The sequence below is a fragment of the Asterias amurensis genome, chromosome 12 (genome assembly GCF_032118995.1).
Source record: "Asterias amurensis chromosome 12, ASM3211899v1".
Taxonomy (NCBI): Eukaryota; Metazoa; Echinodermata; class Asteroidea; order Forcipulatida; family Asteriidae; genus Asterias; species Asterias amurensis.
The window spans coordinates 13,996,260-14,010,590 of NC_092659.1; the positions used below are offsets into that span (position 1 = coordinate 13,996,260).

Consider the following 14,331-nt stretch of genomic DNA (forward strand, 5'->3'; position numbering starts at 1 on the left):
TTTGTTTTGTAATATCGGTACTTAATGTTTTCAATAATAAGTTGGTGTTTTTTGGGCAGCGATGGTCCCCCACATTTTTGGCAAAACGCTGATTGGGTAGTGTTGTGGTTGGGAGATGCCGTAGATGTGATGTTGCAAAAGAACAGTCTATAGTTACCGGCAATTTCCAGCTGATTCTGCTGATTCTGGAGTAAGGCTTGTCTCGTTGCTTTCACCCACGCCATCTTCTCCTTCTCTAAAGGCGCCTTGAAAGAAAATATACAAATGAAAATGGCAAGCAGGCTTAAAAAACATTTGAGCTTAATTACATCAAGGTAAAATTGGCAAAGGAAAAAGCACTGATTGCACTACTCAAAAACATATTTTGACCTCTTTTTTGAAGTTTTGTTTGCTTCATAGGTTCGGCAGGTGTCAATACTTAAAAAAAAAAAACATCATCTCCCAGGAGAAAATGGGTATGTGTGAAGATTGTTAAAGGGAATAATAAAGCAACTTGTGCGTCCATTTTGGCTGCCGTAGCTGCATACTCCTCAGGAGATGAGGAGATTTCAAGAATGGTTAGGGCCCAATGAATAAAAGTGTAAAGCCTTTTCAGGGGCTACTTGCCAAGAACAGGTAGCGAAATAAATACTTGGGGATGAACAAATAAATCATATGATTGTTTTAAATAGCCAGGCTTTACAAGAGCCAAATTTCATAGCGCTGCTTAAATGGTAAGCAAATTTTCCTGCTTACTGTAGCAGAAAGATTTGCTAAGATGCAAGCGTATTTCACAGGTTAGCAGAATCATTAGGCGGCCATATTGCTCATTCACTATGGATTTGGATTGTGACATAATTTCTTTTTGTGCAGTAAGCACCGGAGGGTTAGCACATATTTTGGTGTGCTTTTGGTTTAAGCAGCACTATGAAATCGACATTGCACAGTGAGCATCAAATCGGCCACTAGGCAGCTCTATGAAATTGGGCAAGTCAAGAGCTGTTTCTTCCCAAAAAAGCTCACCTGAAAAGTGTAGACGTCAACTCGCCCGCCTGACCACATCTCAAATTTCTTCTTGTCTCCTTTGACATGTTCAGTCAGTCCAATTCCAGCAGTCTGTAAAGAGGAAAAAAGAAAAAAAATTACACAGGGCATTTTCGAAACCACGTCTTGGTCTTGGGGTTTGGCTCTGCCAGACTGTTTGAAGCCCCACAAGGACAACATACATGTACGTTTTCTAAATAACTGAGAGAGCCTGAGGCCAAGACCAAGCCATGGTTTCGCAAACAGCCATAGTTTCCACACAAAATCAGGCACTGCAGCTTTCAGATCAAAAGATCAGATTGCGAGCTACAGTGATTAAGTTCACTTGCATGTATGAGGCATTCTTGGTTTCATTCATAGAAATATACAGACTTATTTTTTAAAATTAAGCATTTGGCGAAAGTTGCTTTAGGGCGACTTTTTAGTTGGGAGTTAAGAAAACGGCAGAGGGATCTAGAGCAGGGTGGGGTCAATCTTCACCTTTAAGGAGCTCTTGAAAGCGTAGCAAGTCTTCTCTTTAATATCTCCCCGCTTCTTACAGAACAAAACTGCTTTCTCGTACAGGAAGACGTGGCGTTGCATCTTGCGTTGTCTGATGTCGTTCAGGTTGCGCTTCTTGTGGTCCACCCACATAAAGAGGGCGCCCTGCATGAGAAGCTTGCCGAGATCTGAAAGCTTTCCCTTTTGAGAGAAGAAACGGACAATGTTAAGTCTTGGTTACATCATTGGATACAATGTATATTACCGTTCAAATACATCCATGTATACCTGTACTTACAATTTGACTGCGAAATGAGTGCAAGATAAACGGTACATCCATACCAGGTGATCGTCAGGATCTTGACATTGGCTGAAGGCCAATCTCTGGCATTCTAGCGTAATTCAAAAGCCTCAAAGTGTCACAGTGTGGCCTCAGATGTTTAGGCTAAGATGGACCTAGACTGGTCCCCTGTCTTTATCCACAAGGATAAAGAGAGGTACTTGCTTTTCAGAACCAGTGATTTCATTGGATACAAAACAATGTAGATGGATAACCGTGCAGTGACAGAGCTTTAAATATCTGTGTTTTAATTGGTCCGAGCTGATGTTTGTCAGTTGCACCCTCATAGCTTCGGACCAATCAAAACACAGATATGGAAAGCTTACTTTCTCACATGTTCATTGCGTGTAATGTCGGTATACATGTAGAATTCGACTGTGTTTGAAATTAATGTTGGTGAAAGGTGACTGGGACTTGGACTGGGATTTACCAGCCTCAACGTGTGACATTTCAGGCCAAGATGTAGCCTGAACATCTCATGTCAGACTTCGAGGCTCGAGATTAACGCCAGAGACCTGCCTGCAAACCGACGTGTATTTTCACTTGTGACCTTATTCATTTCACATAGAGATACGCAGACAAATTATATTGCGGACTTTGACACGAATTAACTGTTTGGATATCTATGAAAAGCTCATGTCACTGTGCACGTTTATCCAATATCACTGTATCCAATGGAATCACTAAATCTAGCGGCAGGGACCTGTCGTTATCCTGGCGGATAAAGACAGGTCCAGTCTAGCTTAGATAGACCTACCATGTCTTCTTGGGTTTTAATCACTAAGCCAACAGAGGGCGCTCTACTACTATTTATACATACCTCAAACCCTGTTATGGCTACTTGGTGCATGGTGTCGTTGACGTATTTGATGACAGTCAGCATACAGTCTAGGGCAGTCTTCAAATCGTCAGCCCCAGGTTCCGCTGAGGAATATTTTAACATTTCCTGCGAGGATTGAATCACATGGAGAAAGTGTATTTATAGAAATGACAAATTTAAAGGAAGATTACAGAATTGGTTTTGCTAGCCAAAAAGTTGCTGGCAGTGTAAGCACTTTATGAAAACCACCACATACAAAAACTGACAAACCTGTAGAAGTTTTAGATCAATCTGCCATCTGGGTCACGAGAGAATAGTGAAAAACCAATTACAAATTTTGCATTGCATCGATGCCAAAACAAAAACGAATAAAACGCTCACAGAGCGATGAACTCTACATGTAAATGCCAAATTAGATTATTTATTTCTCATCAAATACATGCATGACATCTCGGACAGAAATATTTCAAGGGATGTTTTCTACTATCATCATCATTAGACCGTGTAAGTTTTATGTAAATCTGTGATCTTCACGATTTTTGTTTCTTACCAATTCTATAACGTTCCTTTAACAGAGTGCAAATATTAGCTTCAAAATAGCCATGTTGGGAGGTTTTTTTAAGGTTGTCAAATTTCAGCAATCAGAACTTTATACCTCACTCAAAAAAAAAAATAACTTCAATCTTCAATGTTCATTCATCCCTTGCTTTTTATGCACTTGACTGCTTCTGTTACACTGTGTGCAGGTTGTCTTTCAAGAAAGACTCTGTTAGGGTTGAAGGTCAGTTCATTAACTGGTTCTTTTTGCATGTGTACCAATGATCGGTAAGCAGTTTGCAACAGGCAACTTTATTTTCTCAACTAAAACAAAAAACAGAACAAATGTCGGTCACTTGGCAGAATGCAATCCTTTTAATTCACTACAAAACATTGTGGTTGAAAAACAACTTGGAGCATGCGGTCAAAATGGTAAATTATTAGCGACCCGAAACGAAATATCAAACCTGAGAAAAGCTAAGCTCAATTGTTCATCAAAGTACTTAAAGACAGTGGACACAACTGGTACTTGCCAAAGACCAGTCTTCTCACTTGCTGTATCTCAACATATGCATAAAATTACAAATCTGTGAAAGTTTCAGCTCAATCGTTCATTGAGATAATAATGAAAGAAAAAAAACCTTGTCACACGAAGTTGTGTGCTTTCAGATGCTTGATTCTGAGACCTTAAGTTCTAAATCTGAGGTCTCGAAATCAAATTTATGGAAAGTTACTCACAATGTTTTATACTATCAACCTCTCCCCATTACTCGTTACCAAGTAAATTTGTATGTTAACAATTATTTTGAGTAATTACCAATAGTGTCCACTGCCTTTAAAAAGTAAATTTTCTCAAAATGCTTTACACTATGAAAGCTGTTGTAGGTTTCTTACCAAAAGTTGTTTATTTGCATTAATTTTACGAGTGATTACCAACTGAATACCTTCTGTTTAAAGGGCCAGTACAAAGTTAACAAACTTCATAATTCAAGCTAGGATCAGACGGTCTTGTCTCACTTACCCTAAGAAGAAGTTGGTACTTGGTTATTCTTTGGACTGGTTTAAGTAAATAAGCACTCAGGGGTAGTTTATGCCCAAGCAATCTTTGGCACTCCTACAAGACAAAGAACAAAATACAACATTTCAAAACTGTGAATCTGCTCTGAGTCCCAAACTTTATCCAGTGTTCTTCAGGACTTTTGATCTTGTTGTGGCTGAGCGGTCAAGAGCACCTAACTCAAGCTCTGGTGACTCTGATCAGCAGAGTGTGGGTTCTAGTCCCGGTGTTGACACTTGTGTCCTTAAGAATTACCTTCCAACACTAATGCACTTTATAACTCACCTCTTGCTTGTTCCGTATTCTGGTTGGCTGAAACTAGGTCACGTAGGGTGAACTATAGTCTAGAGATTGCGCGCGCATGTTTTGTGGGATTAGTGCGCGCTGGGCACTAATCTTTTAAAACAGTGCCTGGTTACAGCGCCCCCTCTTGACGTGAACCGTGAACAGCAACTACAAAACTTCCCTTCTTTTCCAGATTTCTCTTCTTATTTCACATTTATGACAAAGGTGTGTTATAAAACACATATTGACTGGGGCATAATTTGGTAACTAGTGTACATCTCTTCCCCTCGGGCATGTGAGTGACCAGAAGAGGGGCCTATTTCCCTCGGCCTCGGGAATAGGTCCCTCTTCTGGTCACTCAAAGTCTCTCGGGGAAGAGACGTACACTGGTTACCTCATTGCCAGTCAATATGTGTATAATAAAAAATGGCCGAGCGGTTTAGTGCATCGGACTAAAATTCTGGTGGCTGAGTCATCGGGGTGTGGGTTCGAATCCTAGTCATGACAACTGTGTCCAGGAGCAAGACACTTAACTATAATTTCTTTTATATAACTGACATACAGATCCTTGTCATTTGATTGGTGGAACTTACTTCACGTGACAACCACTATTACTCCCATCCGGCAATCAAAAAGACCTATGGGGAATAGCATTTCCCATTCAAAAGTTAGGATCATCCTTGTTCCCAATGTTTTTGAGCAGTACAGCGCCGTAGCGCCGCTGCTAAAACAAAGGAGCACCTGTGCAAAAGGTTGTGATCCGATTTATGCATTGTACACGGCGCTATATGATTTTTGGTTGTCAGTAATTTGTGTGATTTTTCATGTTATACTTTTAAAATACATCAAATGACAAGGATCTTTATGTCAGTTATGTATAAAACAAATATTGAGTGGCTTTAATTCGTGGAATGGAAGGAATATTATCGCTCGGTAAAATTTGGACTAGCCCCATTCCACTCCGAGCCACTCAATATGTGTATACTATTCACCCAGTACAGGGGTAAATTGGTACATACTTGGCAGCACACAAGGGAGCCGAGATGGTTTAAGGAATTAAATAAATGGCCTAATGACCAGGGGTAATAACGTTGGAGCACCATTACACAATGTTGCAGCCATTATTGATGGATTTGAGCGCTTTATAAGAAGCTACTATTATTTTTAGTGTCATCTAAAAGCAATCCTTTGTTCAACCCCTAAACTTATTGAAAAAAAAACTTATAAATTTGTAAATGTTTTTAAGCTTTTTGTTTTCAGTTCTTACCTGGAAGAAGGGATTATCGTTACCGCATTCTCTTCTTAGAATTTCTGACCGAGGTTTGTTTTGACAATAGGTGCTGTATAAACTATCTAATTCTTCTTTCTGCAAAAAAAGAGAGAGACACCAAAAAATCAAACAAAAGAATGAATGTTTCAAGCAAAATTTTAAATATTGCAAAATTTTTGTTTGTCATTATTACTCCTACTCTTTGTGACATTTCCAGCGAGCTGCATTAAATTTTTAAACCATTCAACTGCATGGGTTGTGCAAGGTTTTTTTGTTTGTTTGAATGATCTTCCAATCAAGGGAACGCGGCAAACTCCACCAAAGGGAAATAAACCAAGGCTAACAACAACCAATCTCTCTCATACAAACATTGGTTTAACGTCTATGATTATGAATACACAAATCACGAAATTGTGATTCAGTAACTAGACGACAATATTCATTCTAGTCATTGTGAAATCAGCGGTTAGCTGGGAGAACCGAACCCACAACCTTGTGATTGCAAGTCCTGCAGTCTAACAACTTGACCCCAGTGAACTGTGTCATGGTATCGTCAGCAGAGTGGGGACACCAGAACAAAGGAACACAAGGGGAACACTGCCGTTCTCACTTTGGAAGAATCTTTAGTTGTGTTTCCTGACATTTCTTTGAAAATGAACAGATGGTTCTGGGTAGATGCATTCCTCACATTATGTCATATTGTAGATTGGCATAGTTTGGCTATCAATGATGTTCAATGGTCAGACAGTAGGAGGGTTGACTGTATATTGAGTAGATGCATTCACCACATGATATAATACTGCAGGCTGGCATAGTTTATCTATCATTCAAGACCAAAGTGGATGATATTGATCGGTCAAATAGTAGAAGGGTTGACTGTGAACTGTGTAGAAGCAATCACACATGATATAATATTGCAGGCTGGCATACTTTATCTTTCATTCAAGAATAAAGTTGATGATGTACAATAAGTGGTCAGACAGTAGGAGGGTATTCACCACTTGATATCATATTGCAGACTAGCATAGTTTATTGTTCAGAACAACAATGAATGATATTGAACGATCAGACAGTAGGAGGGTTGACTGTGTACTCTGTAGAAGCATTCACACATGATATAATATTGCAGGCTAGCATAGTTTATTGTTCAGAACAACAGTGGATGATATTTAACGGTCACACAATAAGAAGGTTGTTGCAAAATTGCTATCTCTTGGTTACTTCATTTTTCAGTTCCAGTTTGAGAACTGAATATCTCAAAATACCCAGAGACATTTTATATTTGTGTGGCTGTTATTGTTTCATCTTGCTTTATGATTTTCAAACTATTCACCCGCCAGGAAAATGTTTTATCGACGGCTAAAAGAAGAACTGAAGCGAACTGAACGTATACTCACCCTTTTTACAAAACATTTGCCGATTAACGTTGGGGTGTTGATGTAACTTTCTAGCTCCACGAGGAATGTGCTGCCAAACAATAATAACAAAAACAAAGTATTTTCATTTTATGTATCATTTCTTGGGTAAACTGGCACTACTGTAGTTTAAATTAATGTTACACAGTGAATTGAACAACACACTTAACTTAAACTTAAATGCATTTATAAAGCGCTGTTTCAAAGTTTGAAAGTTAAGTTAAGTTAACTTCAGTTAAGTTAAGTTAAATTAAGTTAAGTTAAGTTAAGTTTAAGATTGAACATTAAACTGGGATCGAATTAGCTCTGTGCACAAAATTCCCATAGGGGAGGCTGTTGAGATCGTTTCTGAGCAAACCCGCCTACTTTTCCTTTACGCTATCAAGAAGTGTGGAAGTTGCCCTAACACTCTGAAATTATGATGCAGGGACATGCCAGGATGACTCAGGTACATACTGCATCTCTCTAGTATCCAGAGTTATTGAAGCGCAAGAAAACAGGGGTTGATTTCACATAGAGTTAGGTAGGAGATATTAAAACGTATGGCTAGTCCTAAGTTAGGATGAGTAAGCTCGTCCCAAGTCGATATAAGCCTAGTCTCAACTCTTTGTGAAATCCAGCCCAGGACTGGTCCAGTTGTGAGTTTACTGGACCAAGGGTGAAGATCACAGGCCTGCGCTCTAGTGTAAAGATTACATTGTATGTCGTCAGTTACTTTAAAAAATGCCTGTGGATTCTGATTTTCTTCTAGGATAAAACCACAACAAATGCTCTACACAAAACACATGTCACTGAAAGTAAAACCTCTGTTAAGTAATACATGTTCATACTACTTTCGTGTTGTTATAATGAAACACCTTTGTTTTGTGGTGAACATTATATCCAAACTAAATTACCTCAAAGTGAATCCTTTTCTTAGAACAGTTTATTCTATTAACAGCCACAGTACCTCTCACCAAGTAAGTTTTTATGGTCATCAACTATTGGAGTTTTAACCAATCTACGACCCTACCTTTAAAGACACTGGACATGTTTGGTTATTGTCAAAGACCAGTCTTCTCACTTGGTGTATCTCAACATATGCATAAAATTTGGACTCCATTGGTTGTGAAGTTTTGAGAGAATAATGGAAGAAAAAAACACCCTTGTCGCACAAGTTCTTTCAGATGCTTGATTTTGAGAACTAAGCTGAGGTCTCGAATTCAACTCAAATATTTGAGCGAGAAATTACTTTATAATAGATTAAATTAGCATCGGGGATAAAGAATATTAATTTTGGTTTTTACCCATACACCGATGTGTGTTAGCACTGTATACTCAGTACTTTACTTCTTTCTCAAAAACTACCCTACTTCATCAGAGGGAGCCGTTTCTCACATTGTTTTATGCTACCAACAGCTCTCCATTGCTCATTACCAAGTATTTTTTTTGCTTAACAAGTATTTTGAGTAATAACTAATAGTGTCCAGTGCCTTTAAGATGATACAGAGTGATTTTTGTTTTATTACCTGCTGTGAAATCGATAAATATGATCCCAATTTGAGAAGAGAATTTCCTGGTTTCCCTGAAGGGCTTCAGGAATGAAGGGCATGAGGTCAGGGTTGTCCATCTCCTGGATGTACCCCCTCAAGACGGCATGGAGCTCATTGACGTACAGCTTCTCCGTCTCGATGAGTTCCGTGATGACATGTCTGGAAAGAAGGGGGGTGGGGGTAGGGTAAAAAGAGCCATAATAAAAATAATAATATTCATAATAATAAAGACTTGTAATGCGAACATACCCACCCTGCTGGGTGTTCAAGGTACGGTAAAACCTAGACACAACAAAACTAATCCTTAAAAAAAAAATGTGACCCCGTCATAAACGTCATAAACCCCAGATCATACTTCCTGGGAATGCCAATGCGAAACGAATGTTGACGTCACAAATTCGCAACAAATAATTTGCAGCAGTTCAACTCTGCTCAACTCAATTGCGAATATCGCTGCAAAAGGAGGGTTGTGTCGTCAAATTCACATCATATTCGCATTGCATTCGCATTCGCATTCGCACGAAGTATGAACCGGGCTTTAGGTAAGTTTTTACATAGAGATTCAAACATTATGGCACAAAGACAAAATCAAAGATTAAGCAGTATGCTCCGTCCTAAGGATGCAGCAATAATTGTAAAATGTCTTGTTTAAGGACACAAGTGTCACTACCGGGACTCAAACCCACCATCTGCTAGTCAGAAACACCACAGCTTGAGTCTGGTGTTCTTATCCGCTGACCAACGACACGCCGCACGCCGTGTACAAAAATTATATGGATAGAGTAGCAACCAGTGGCAGCCATTTGTAAATTGGGAAATGCTCGTGATTTTACCTATATTTTTTACAAAGGACGAATCTGCCACTGGCCCCAAATACCTTTCCTTACTGACACACTATGACTGTGTACCGAATCCCATGCTATTAGATCAATAAAGGAAATATTCACCAGAATATCGATTAAACGTCTGTCAAGAAAAAAAGAGCAATTGAAGACGAAAAAATTACCTTCTCTTGGCGGACAAGGAGTTGGGGCTATCGCCGTTTTCCGTAATGATGACGTGACCAAAGTCTGGGCTGTCTCCTCGGACAATCTCTATCCTTTTATCCGTCTGAAATTAAACAGTTTAAAAAAAAAGTAATAATAATAATCTTATTCATGGACACACAAAAGTAATTATTTTTAAATTCACTAGCCAAGAAAACTAGTTTCAGATGGAGTTAAACAACTTACTGAAAACAACAACTGTGATTAAAAAAATACAGTACCTTGGATTTGAAAAACAAAACTGAAAAGGTAAAGGAGTTACAACATTTTGTATTTTATAGATTTGTTGCCAAAGCATTTTGCCATTTCGGATTTTGTAATAACGACTAAACTAGACACTGACTAATCTGAAATTCAATCCCCTGTTTGTGAGCAAATAAAGATTTGAATATGAGAAAGCCTTTCTCAGGGATTTGAAAGCACACAATACTACAACAAGGGTGTTTTTCTTTCATTATTCCCTTGCAACTTTGATGTACAGTTTAGTCCAAATTTTCACAGGTTTGTTATTTTATGCATGGGATACACTAATACTGGTTTTTGACAATTACCAACAGTACAGCTTGTCTTTAAGAGAGTAACACTTTCCAGGGATCCCAGGGAGAGTTTGAAAAAGGGTAATATTTTTATATTTATAAATCGAGAGAGGTAGGCCTACATGTATGGGACAGCTTTCTTAAAAAGATTCTTAATTTCTGAGCCACTAATTTCCGAAAGAACAGTCATGATGTCCTTTTGGCGGTTCCCAGTTTAAAATATCCACTTTGGGGTGATTTAATTGGTCAGGGACTAGCTATGACATCATCGAGGGGAACTATAGCAGGAAGAAACATGAAATAAACAAAAATAGTCCCAGTAAAATCTGTACATTGCACTGTTTTATAAAACAGCAGTGATGTCAATAAATAAATACAGCAGTGTGCAAAAACTAAAATATATAATACTCTATTTTAATGTTTGTTCGGAGAGCCCAATTTTTACAATTAAGACCTGTGCAGTTTATTGAGAGAGTTGCAACAACTTGCTATTTAAAAGCCCATCCCGGGTGCCTACCCCCCAAAGTAACAAACAGTGCATGTCTGCACACAGGGTGCCAGACTAGACTGCACATTGGGTTTGTGCTATTTTTTGGCCTTTTTCGAAACCACGGCTTCATTTTTGGATTCGGCTTCATGCTCCGTCCTCTCGTCTGAAACCCTGGGCACGTATACTTGAAGCACGCGCAACTGTCAAAACAACAGAATCCAAAGCCAAATCCAGTCGTTTTGAAAAGGGCCTTGGATTAATGATGTCCAGCACCAAACAGCCAAAGCAAACTGGTTGCAACATTCTCTCAATATCCAGCTCTGGCCTGAACATACACATAATATAATTACAAAATATCAATAACAACATTTTTTTTACATGTGTTTCCCCTCTAAATAATAATCTAAAAAGAATTCCGAGCTTCTTCCTGCATGCTCTTGGCAACATTTTCCAGAGAAGTTGGCCAACCATTAAAAAACTGATTGAATGGTCAGACGGTAGGAGGGTTGACTGTGTACTGTATTGGTCCATTCACCACACCACAAGATATAATATTTAACCTTAAATCTATTATTTAAAATCACAGTTGATTATATTGAATTGTCAGGCAGTAGGAGGGTTGACTGTGTAATGTGTAGATTGCATTAACCACATGTATCATAACAATTTAACCCCATCTATAAATTGAAACCACAGTTGGTGATATTGAATGGTAAAACAGTAGGAGGGTTAAACTTGTACTTGCATTAACAACATGATATCATATTGTAGCTCATCTATTATGCCCCAAAATTTGAATCTGAGAAGCGTTACTAAGATTGTGTATTCCTTTAATAGGGATTATTCTTCCTGCATGGACAATACTTCGTTTCGATTTTTCAGCGATATTTCAAAAACGTGATCACCTTTTTTAAATGAAGTTTTCCCATGTTAGTTTTAATTTATTTACGTTTTATATAGGATTAAAACAATCAAAATGTAAAAAAAAAAAGGCTACATGTAGTGTATTAAGTAAGATTATTTTGCCATGTCGACTTATTCACTTAAATAGAAAACTTATTAGATAAACATACTCTAAAATAATATATATTTTGCCTCTGACGAATGTCCGGTTTGGATAGAAAGCTAAGGCCATCTCCCCTACTAGTTTTATATAAATAGATACTTGCCAAGAAGGAAATTTTGATGCCATCATCTTTATGTGGTACATTTCTTTCAGAGAAAGTGAAACTAGTGCAGTAAAATCAACAAATGACAAGCTTTTCAATTTTTTTCTGTGTGCTTTCTGAGTCTTTCTCTCTCTATTTATGTACATGTGTTTCCACTTCACTGCTTATGATACACTATACAAATGTTGCACGCTGGGACGGGGGTCCATGGCGTTTTGTACACCCGAGGGGGGAAAATGGCACTTGTAGCGAAGCCGAGGGTGCCATTTCCCTGTGAGGGTGTACAAAACCCATGGACCCCAGTCACAGCGTGCAACAATTGTTTTGTTATACCTTTGTTTAATTGTTATTCCTCTTCTCGAAGTTCTATTGTCATCTTCAAACATTATTACGATGGTCTATTCATTGTTTAATAAGCAGACGAACACAGCGTACACAGTGCTGGAATTCGACCAACGTTGGGAACGATCAAGGTGATGTACACCGGTGTACATCACTTTTTATGTTACCGGGCCCGTCGAGCCATGTAACATGCGGATTTGTTGCACGGCACGTGATTGGTTCTCGACCAATCAAACTTCACAATTTGTACAGAGGTATAACAATTACATTTGTGTAGCCTGTTCTCGTTTGTTAAGTTGTCATTTAGCTTACGAGAAGGACTCTGCTAGGGTTGAGACGCCCGGCCATTAATCAGAACTGCCAATTCATTTAACTCATGTAACACCCAAAACACTGAAATAAACTCAATACCACATTACTCAGTGAAAATGACAACATTTGACAAACACAACTTGACAGAACAAAAGTGAAAGAGGTTTGTTTCTTTTTAAAAAAGAAATACATTAGTGGTTAGAAAAAACAAACTGATTATTGGGTCAGATTAAAAACCAAAAGAGGAATTTCTGTGAGAACAAAAAATGTTAATTGCTCCAGGGCAACAAACTTTGCTGAATAGGTTTTGATGCACACACTTCGAGTAACTCCAAGAAAAGATCATCCTGTGGTAATATTACCAGGGGCTAATGTTTTAAGACATTAATTCTTTTGGGTATTTCCCGCCTAGAATAACGTGCTGTGGCTGAGTGGTTAGGAGCAGCGGACTTAAGCCCGGTTCATACTTCATGCGAACGCGAATGCGAAGCGAATTTGACATGAATTTGACGTCACACCCTCCTTTCGCAGCGATTATTCGCAAGGGAGTAGAGCAGAGTTCAACTGCTGCGAATTGTTCGTTGCAAATTTGTGACGTCAAGATTCGTTTTGCATTCGCATTCGCCAGAAGTATGAACCGGGCCTTCAGCTCTGGTATTCTTATCAGCAGAGTCGGTCAGTGCGTGAAAGAGTTAATACAAATCTCTCAAAACACATCTCATATCAAAAGCATTTTCTTTCTCCTTGTTTGTTGTTGGAACTTTTTTGAGCAACCTGAGTGGGTTTGTGCGTTTTATAGATTTGTATTATTACTAAAATAGAATTAGCTGTTACAAACGACTTACATGTACCAACCAACCAATGGTGTAAATGCAAAAAATGGTTAATGGCCTTCGAGAAAGACTCTGAGAGGGTCGAAATGTCTGGCCATTAAATATATTTTTTGCATGAAATTTATATATCTACTTTTATGAATGCAGTTATCTTTGTAAAACATGGACTTGAAGTTTTGATATACACATTCCAGAGCTGTGTATTGAGAGTGTTGCGACATAGAGAGACCAGCCGTCGATTTCACCAAACTCTTCCTAATCTAGGATTAATCTTGGGACGAGTTAAGTTCCGTATCCATAGACATTAGGATGCATTGAAACCCATTCTAAAATAGGCAACTTACTAATCCCAACTAGTGAAATCGGCTGGCGGGGTTGATTTCAAAAAGATAGTCCTGACTTAGGACTAGTCCTAGGAGTTATTCAACACCTGACTAGACTTAACTCTTTGTGAAATCCACCCCTTTTTTCTTTGGTCATGTGGTTGCTGGATGCCATTTTCTGTCCAACTGCGCACAACCCAATGGACAGATTTGTCTAGCACCCTGTGTTCGCCCATGCGTCCTTAAGACCAAAAACTACCTCAAATCGCAACTCTTTCAATAATGGCTTTGGCACATTCCAGAGGCAAAGTTGAATATCAATTGACCTTATGCACTGGTGTCATCCAGCCGCCATCTTAAAATGAGAACGATAATGAAACAAGAGAGACACACACTACGCGCACAGGATGGGCCAATCAGCAACCGTCTTTTGACCTCTTGCTGAGGGCGCCCTACTGAAATGACATCATGTGCATAAGGTTCATGGCCACATGGATTTTACCTGCGAGTCTGCTGCCACC

At 38.8% G+C, this 14,331-nt stretch overlaps 1 protein-coding gene across 9 annotated transcripts in view; it reads right to left on the reverse strand.

The window, feature by feature from the left end:
* LOC139944860 (guanine nucleotide exchange factor DBS-like) overlaps window positions 1–14,331 on the reverse strand; it is a 120,011-nt gene that overhangs the window by 11,707 nt on the left and 93,973 nt on the right. For all 9 annotated transcript variants that reach the window (XM_071941996.1, XM_071941995.1, XM_071941993.1 and 6 more), the window contains 9 exons: window positions 9,766–9,869; window positions 8,736–8,918; window positions 7,210–7,279; window positions 5,810–5,908; window positions 4,222–4,314; window positions 2,664–2,789; window positions 1,504–1,704; window positions 1,003–1,095; window positions 158–245 (listed from right to left, as the gene is read on the reverse strand). In XM_071941996.1, the coding sequence (XP_071798097.1) occupies window positions 158–245; window positions 1,003–1,095; window positions 1,504–1,704; window positions 2,664–2,789; window positions 4,222–4,314; window positions 5,810–5,908; window positions 7,210–7,279; window positions 8,736–8,918; window positions 9,766–9,869 (1,057 nt within the window). The remainder of the gene's footprint in view (window positions 1–157; window positions 246–1,002; window positions 1,096–1,503; window positions 1,705–2,663; window positions 2,790–4,221; window positions 4,315–5,809; window positions 5,909–7,209; window positions 7,280–8,735; window positions 8,919–9,765; window positions 9,870–14,331) is intronic.